The 8,132-nt window shown below is 45.4% G+C and overlaps 1 protein-coding gene across 1 annotated transcript in view; it reads left to right on the top strand.

Moving 5' to 3' along the window:
* Slc4a9 (solute carrier family 4 member 9) overlaps nucleotides 1-8,132 on the top strand; it is a 38,097-nt gene that overhangs the window by 26,967 nt on the left and 2,998 nt on the right. The window contains exons 15-19 of the mRNA XM_008844273.2: nucleotides 2,320-2,481; nucleotides 2,621-2,799; nucleotides 3,881-3,953; nucleotides 6,594-6,662; nucleotides 6,890-7,063. Of these exons, the coding sequence (XP_008842495.1) occupies nucleotides 2,320-2,481; nucleotides 2,621-2,799; nucleotides 3,881-3,953; nucleotides 6,594-6,662; nucleotides 6,890-7,063 (657 nt within the window). The remainder of the gene's footprint in view (nucleotides 1-2,319; nucleotides 2,482-2,620; nucleotides 2,800-3,880; nucleotides 3,954-6,593; nucleotides 6,663-6,889; nucleotides 7,064-8,132) is intronic.

Genomic DNA, 8,132 nt, shown 5'->3' with positions numbered 1-8,132 from the left:
TTAAACCGCATCTGATGAATCCTGTTGGAACATCATATGCTGTGTGAACTTAAATTCATAAAGTTTTATGACTTGCTTGGAGATATTCTCAGCCAGAAGGATAAATAATTTTTAGAAATACTTTTAGAATATGTTATTTGTTTTTTTTGTTTTTTTTAAAATTTTTATTTAATGTGTATACATGTATTGCCTGCATGTAGGTAAGTGCACCCATGTTGTGCAATACCCCCGGAGGTCAGAAGAGGCTGTTGATCCCCTGGGACTGGAGTTATAGACAGTTGTTAGCTGCTATGTGGGTGCTAGGATTCAAACCTGGGTCTTCTGCAAGAACAACCAGTGTTCTTAACCACGGAGCCATCTCTCCAGCCCCCTACTTATTATTTTATGTGTATGAGTGTTTTGCCTGGTGTATGCATGTATTGCCTACATGTAGGTAAGTGCACCTGTGTTGTGCAATACCCCCGGAGGTCAGAAGAGGCTGTTGATCCCCTGGGACTGGAGTTATAGACAGTTGTTAGCTGCTATGTGGGTGCTAGGATTCAAACCTGGGTCTTCTGCAAGAACAACCAGTGTTCTTAACCACGGAGCCATCTCTCCAGCCCCCTACTTATTATTTTATGTGTATGAGTGTTTTGCCTGCATGTATGTAAGTGTACCTGTTTTGTGCAAAGACCCCAAAGACCAGAAGAGGACGTTGGATCCCCTGAAACTGGAATTTCTTTTTTTTTTTAATTAAAAAAAGCTTATTTTTATTTTTTATGTGTGTGTACTGCCTGCATATAGGTAAGTGCACCCATTTTGTGCAATGCTTGCAGAGGACAGAAGAGGCTGTCGGATCCCCTGGAACTGGAGTTTCAGACAGTTGTTAGCTGCCATGTGGGTGCTGGGATTCAAACCTGGGTCTTCTGCAAGAACATTCAGTGTTCTTAACCACTGAGCCATCTCTCCAGCCCCCAGAACTGGAGTTTCAAAGGTTGTTAGCCACCATGTGGGTGCTGGAAATTGAACCCAGGTCCTCTGGAAGATCAGCTAGTGTGCTTAATTGCAGAGCCATCTCTCCAATCCCGTTTTTTTTTGTTGTTGTTGTTGTTTTTTTTACAAAAGATTTGTTTCTTTTTATTTTATGTATTTGAATGTTTGGCCTGAATGTATGTATGTGCACCACATTCATGCAGTGTCTGTGGAAGCCAGAAGAGGGTGTTGGATTCTCTGGAACTGGAGTTACAGACTATTATAAGCTACCATGTGAGCTCTGGGAACTGAATTTGGGTCCTCTGCAAGAGTAGCAAGTGGTGAGCCATCTCTCAACCTTAGGCAACCTTTTTTTTTTTTTTTTTTTTTTTGACAGTGTCTCATGTAGTCCAGGCTGGCTTCAAACTCCCTATGTAGCTAATGCTGGCCTTGAGCTCCTGATTCTCCTGCTTCCACCTCTGATGTGCTGAGATTACAGGCTTGTACCACTGTATCTCTCTTAAGACTTAACTTCTTAGTTTATGAAATAGAATAAGTAATGATGGAATAATAAATAATAGTATTCCCATAGGGTGTTTATAGGTTTACAGAAGATCATAGTGTAAAACACTTAACCACAGTGTTTGGCACATACCAAGTCCTCAGTAAACATTGTTGGAATGGCTTCTTCCTGCCATTGGCATAACCCTGCCCACTTCACTACTCCGCACTCTTCTTTGCACCCCTCACTGCCAGCTCTGATTTAGTAAAGCTGGCGCTCCCTCCCCAGGGCATGACAGTGTACAGGATTAGACTTTGCCTGGGCAATTGGAAACCTTTCCCCAGATCCCTCCCCAGGACAGGACAGCAGGGGGGCTCTATTTGGGTGGCTTTAAGGCTCATAACCCCAGCCAACCACCTGGGCCACCCCTCCACAGATGCTTATAATCAGAGCAGATGCAGACACACCCAACCCTGTCCCACCTCTGCCCCAGACCAAGGCAGATCTGAGCCTGAACTGCCCTACCCTGGATGGCAGTGGAGGCCTAAGGAGGAAAGCTGTAAATAAGTACCAAGCAGTGTGTACAGATTCTATTCACCAACTCTTCTAGAGAGGGCCCCTGAGAACCAAAGTCCAGAGACCAGTCAGGCTGGTCCCTTCTGTCTTCTTTTAAGGCGCTGAGATGCTTTGAAACTCTGTGTGTGTGTGTGTGTGTGTGTGTGTGTGTGTGTGTGTGTGTGTCTGCTCCCACTTAGAATTCAAAAAGGGATGTGGGTAGTGGAAGAGTGCCAAGGTTGGGGTGTGCAGGTAAGGTGCTCTTGGGCGATGCTCTCCAACCTGCCCTTGGAATGAATGTCCTCCCTCAGCCTACACTTGCTGGGCGTAGCTGGCTGGTGTCTCCTTTCGGAGCTAACCCCTGGTGGTTGAGTGTGGCAGCTGCCTTGCCTGCCCTGTTGCTGTCTATCCTCATTTTCATGGACCAGCAGATCACAGCAGTCATCCTCAACCGTGCAGAATACAAACTGCAGGTAAGACTGTCAGATAAGGTCCTAGGCAAGGAAAAGAAACTCCAGGGTAGGGTCCAGGCTACACCTCTTTGACAGAGGGCCCAGTCTTGGGCTAGTTTCAACCCTCCCCCCCCCCCCCCCCCCCCCGCATTCCTTACAGAAGGGAGCTGGCTTCCACCTGGACCTCTTCTGTGTGGCTGTGTTGATGCTGCTCACCTCAGCACTTGGGCTGCCCTGGTATGTCTCAGCCACTGTCATCTCCTTGGCCCACATGGACAGTCTTCGGAGAGAGAGCAGAGCCTGTGTCCCTGGGGAAGTCCCCCACTTCCTGGGCATCAGGTGAAGCCTATATTCAATAGGCTGGCATGAGCAGGGTGTGGCAAGGTGGTTATGGGATACACAAGTTATTTGGGTAGCTTGAATTCTATGCTTGTGCCCTATGAGCACTAAGAGGGATAAGTGAGTGGGTTCTGGGTGCTGGGATGGATGAGATCTCTCCTCCTTCAGCCATGGGGACTGGGAAGGGAGTCTCAAGAGGAGCACAGGTGGAGGCAGCAGGGGCTAAAGTGAAGGGTAAGGAGACCTAACAGCCTCCTGTCAAGGTAGCTGTTTCAAAAGAATCCATGACAAGAACAATTTTGTAACTGTCGGAAACACAATCTACCTAAAATATATGTAATTAACTTTGTAAACTGTGAAATGTTTTTTTTTTTTTTTTGAGACAGGGTCTCCCTGTAGCCCCAGCTGTCCTGGAACTCACTATGTAGACCAGGCTGGCCTTGAACTCAGAGAGATCCGCCTGCCTCTGCCTCCCAAGTGCTGGGACTACAGGTGTGCGTCACCACGCCCAGCTGAAATGTCTGTAGAGCAGTGGAAAAACTGCTAATTTCCCACCAAAATAAAAACAAAGAGCAACTATGGGGCCGGAGATGTAGCTCAGTGGTAGTGCTTGCTTAGCACATATGAGGCCCTATGCTCAATCCTGAGTACCACTAAAGAAAAAAAAAAATCAAAACAAGGGCTGGTGAGATGGTTCAGTGGGTAAATGCACTTGCTGATGACTAAGTTCAGTCCTTGGGACCAATATGGTGGAAGAAAAGAACTGACTCCTGGAAGTTGTCCTCCTACCATCACATGTATGCCATGATAGCTGCACACACTGAATTAATATTTTTTAAAACTCCAAACAAAACAGAACAGCGATGAACTTGAACTGGTGGAGAGGCCTGGAGCCTCATGTTGAAGTACTTTCCTTTCAGTTTTTCACAGCAGGCTAAGGCCTCCTGCCAGGTAACCTGTTGGGAGAATCCCTTTACCTTTCCTCTGGCTTCCGGGTCTATACTGGGCCTGGTTAAGGTTTCTAGCCTGGGTGCTCCAGGAGAGCACTTCAGACCCAGCTAATTCTTCCTTCTCCCCACAGAGAGCAGAGGCTGACAGGCCTGGTGGTGTTCATCCTCACAGGCATCTCCATCTTCTTGGCACCAGTGCTCAAGGTACCTCTGTTAGACCATGATCAGGATCAGTGTAGCAATAATAATAGAAGTGACACTGGTTGAATACTTACTGTATGCCAGGCAGGGTGTTTTCTCTATATATATCTTCACTTAATTCTCATGGTAAACCTGAGAGACATACATTCTTTTTTTTTTTCTTTCTTTTTTTTTTTTTTTTTTGGTCTTTTTGAGACAGGGTTTTTCTGTAGCCCCAGTTGGACTGGAACTCACTATGTAGACCAGGCTGGCCTTGAACTCACAGAGATCTGCCTGCCTCTTCCTGGGACTACAGGCATGTGCCACCATGCCTGGCTAAGACATACATTCTTTACAAATGAGAAACCCAAAGGTTAAAAATGTAAAGTAACTTTTTTTCTAATTGTTGTTTGTTTGATTTTTGAGACAGAGTCTCCTTGTGTAGCCTTGGCTGGTCTGAAACTCACTATGTAGACCAGGCTAGTCTTGAATTTACAAAGATCCACAGGTCTCTACCTCCTGAGGGCTGAGATTACAATGTGTGCTACCACACCCAGTAAAGATTTTAAGAAGCATGTAAGTGCTCACCAAGAGATCCAGTCTATCAGCTCTAAGAACATAAACTTCCAGAGTATGGTGGCACATGCCTGTAATCCCAGAACTAAGGAAGTTGAGGCAGGAGGATTGCTGCAAGTTTGAGATGAGCTTGAGTACATAGTGAATTGTAAGCTACCTCGGGCTACAGTATGAGACCCTGTCTCAAAATAAATCTGAAAAGGGGCTGGCGAGATAGCTCAGCCCGTAAAGGCCTTTGCTTCAAGCCTGACAAACTGAATTTGATATCTAGATCCACATGGTGGAAGGACAGGATAGATTCCCACAAGTTGCCATCTGCTCTGTACTGCATACACACATACACACCACAAAATAAATAGATAAATAAATAAATAAATGTAATAATAATTTAGAAAGAAACCAAAAAAGACTGGGCATGCCACTGTCCCCTAGGATCCATGTACTACTCTTGCTCCAGCCTCCCAACAATTGAGACCTAGCATAAACAAAAACCCTTTATTTATCTCTCACTCAACGCTTATGGAACGAACATCTTCTGTATACCCCACTCTGCTAGACACCTGAGAGAAGCAGGGGACATGAAAGGAACATGAAACCAAGCTCTGCCAGCAACACACGCACACACACACACACACACACACACACACACGCATGCACGCACGCACGCACACATGCACAAAGTTAAGTAACAAGTGACAGAAGAAAGGGTCAACAAGCCAAGATAGTAAAGCAGTCAAGGAGGGTGTGGAGATGTCAGACAAGAGCTACTGGCAGAAGGACAAGAGACAGGAGGCTAGGCAAGGGAAAGGTCATGGAGGCTGGGTGAGAGTAAGGCAGTAGGAAGAGCCAGATGGACTGGATCAGCCACTTACTAACTAGGTGACTCTCATAAATCATAAACCAAGCGCTGTTCTAGGAACCGAGGATACACAGTGGTAATCGATATGCCATGTTTCTATCTGCCTTGAAGTCTTTTTAAAAAAATTAAAACAATAGAATAACTTCAGATAATGATAATATCTATGGAAAAATAAAAGAGGATAAGGTGCCAGAGTTGGGCCAGTAAGATGGTTCAGTGGGTAAAAGCACTTGCCATGCAAGCCTCATGACTGACCTGAATTCAGTCCTTGGAACCCACAGTGGAAGGAGAGAACTGACTCCTCCAAATTGACCTCTGACCTCTATACACATGCTGAGGCACACATATAACAATAAATATGTAAAAATTTAAAAGAGTGCCAGGGCTAGTTCGGATGGGCAATCAGAAAAGACCTTTCCAGGGTAGATGAGATGAAGCAGGGGTGGTGAGAAGGAATTGGCTTGAGAAAGTCCAGGAGAGGAGCATTTTATACTCATTATTTGAGACATGTTCTCACTATGTAGCCCCAGCTAGCTTAGCTCTTGCTATGTGGACCAGACTAGCCTTGAATTTGTGGCAATTCTCTTGCCTTTGCCTCCCAAGTGCTTGGATTGTAGGTGTGTGCCATCATACCCCTTTCAGAATATTTTAAGAATAGTAAAGCAAAAGGCTTTGAAGGGGAAGGAAAAAACACCAGCATATTAATAGAGGGAAGACACTTATGGGAGCATATAGAACAGAAGAGAATGTGTACATAAAACAAGAGGAAGCTGGATGTGGTGGCACATGCTTATAATCACAGCATTCAGGAAGCCAAGGCGGGAGTTCTATGCAAACCTGAGTTATATAGCAAGACCATGTCTTGGAGAAAAAAAAAAAAGATTGGAGAGGTAGGTGAGATAAGGGCAAGTTACTTTTCCTCTCAGTTTTCTCATTTGTGAAATGCAGACAATAATATACTTTACTTTGCTGGGTGTGGTGGTGCATGCTTTTAATCCCAGCACTTGGGAGGCAGAGGCAGGTGGATATCTGTGAGATGGAGGCTGGCCTGGTCTATCTATATATTGAGTTCCAGATCAGCTGGGGACCCTGTCTCAAAACAAACAAACAAAAACATATAATAAAGAAAAGACCTGGTAGGCTCTGATGCTGGAGGCCCAAGGTAGGACATCTGGGTGGCTGGAAGGTAAGCTTTTTTTTTTTACTAGCTTGCTACTTCTTTCTACCAGTTCATCCCAATGCCTGTGCTCTATGGCATCTTCCTGTACATGGGGGTAACAGCACTTAGCAGCATCCAGGTGAGCTAATTAAAATCACCTAGCAACCCTATCCCTCCTGCATACATTTGCCAATTCCCCTCCTATCCCATCATATTACTTCTCCTGGGCATAGGAACTCAGCTGCCATGCTCTAGATGGGGAGGCCCTGGGAGCCTTCTTCCCTTCCCCACTGCTATGCTAGGCTAACAGTGACACCTTCCAAACTACCTGAATACTGTGCTTTTCTTTTTCTCTCATTCTCCAAGTTCATGAAGAGAGTGCAGCTACTGTTGATGCCAGCAAAACACCAGCCAGACCTGCTACTCTTGAGGCATGTGCGTCTGAGCAGAGTCCACCTCTTCACAGCCATCCAGCTTGCTTGTCTGGGTCTACTTTGGATAATCAAGTCCACCCCTGCAGCCATCATCTTCCCCCTCATGGTGACTTGAGGAAGGGTTAGGTGGTTCTGGGAGACTCTGAGATGGGAGGGTGTCTGAGGCCTCTATAAGAAGAAATCTGCTCGCTCTCTCTCACTTTCCCTGGCTCTTCCTAGTTGGAAATCCTAAGATAAAGAAAGATGGCTGAGGGATACTTACAGATGGGCTAGTCCTGGGATTCGACTCACCAACTTTTCCAAACTTTTGGGGCTGATCTACAAACCAAGAAAACAACTGAGATCCTGGAAAGGCAATGCTGACACTTTTGTTACTCAGTGAGGTGTAAGAGAGGAGAAAGGAGCCATAGGCTTTGAAGTGTGAAGTAGTACCACATCCCAGGTGTGTGACCTTTGGGATGCTACTAATTTTTCAGGGTCTCAATTTCCTTGTATGTACAATGGGAATAAACTGCAAACTGGGTGCAGTGGTTTGTGCCTGTAATCTCAGTACTTGGAAAGATGAGGAAGAAGGATCACTTTGTGTTTGAAGCCAGTTGGTGTTACATAGTGAGTTTGAGGTTAACCTGGACCTCAGAGTGAGATCCTGTCTCAAAAACAAAACAAGGGGCTGGAGAGATGGCTCAGCAGTTAAGAGCATTGGCTGTTCTTGCAGAAGACCCAGGTTTGAGTGCTGGGATTAAAGGTGTGCACCACCACACTGGCACAAAAAAATAAATATACTTTTTAATGTGTGTATATATGTATGTGGGCATGTGCATGTGGATGCCCACGGAGGCCAGAGGCATTGAATCTTTTTGGAGCTGGTATTGCAAACCATTGTGAGTCACCTGATGTGGGTGCTGGGGAACTAAACTCAGGTGTTCTGGAAGAGCAGTAGGTGTTCTTAACTGCTGAGCCATCTCTCCAGCCCCAAAATAAATACATTTTTTTTAAAAAAATAAAAATTAAAGCCAGGCGTGGTGGTGCATGTTCTTAACTGCTGAGCCATCTCTCCAGCCCCAAAATAAATACATTTTTTTAAAAAAAATAAAAATTAAAGCCAGGCGTGGTGGTGCACACCTGTGAGTTCAAGGCCAGCCTGGTCTACATAGTGAGTTCCAGGACAGCTGGGA

The sequence above is a fragment of the Nannospalax galili genome, unplaced genomic scaffold, assembly GCF_000622305.1.
Source record: "Nannospalax galili isolate Female #2095 unplaced genomic scaffold, S.galili_v1.0 scaffold760, whole genome shotgun sequence".
In the NCBI taxonomy this organism is placed as follows: Eukaryota; Metazoa; Chordata; class Mammalia; order Rodentia; family Spalacidae; genus Nannospalax; species Nannospalax galili.
This window is presented reverse-complemented; position numbering and strand designations above follow the sequence as displayed.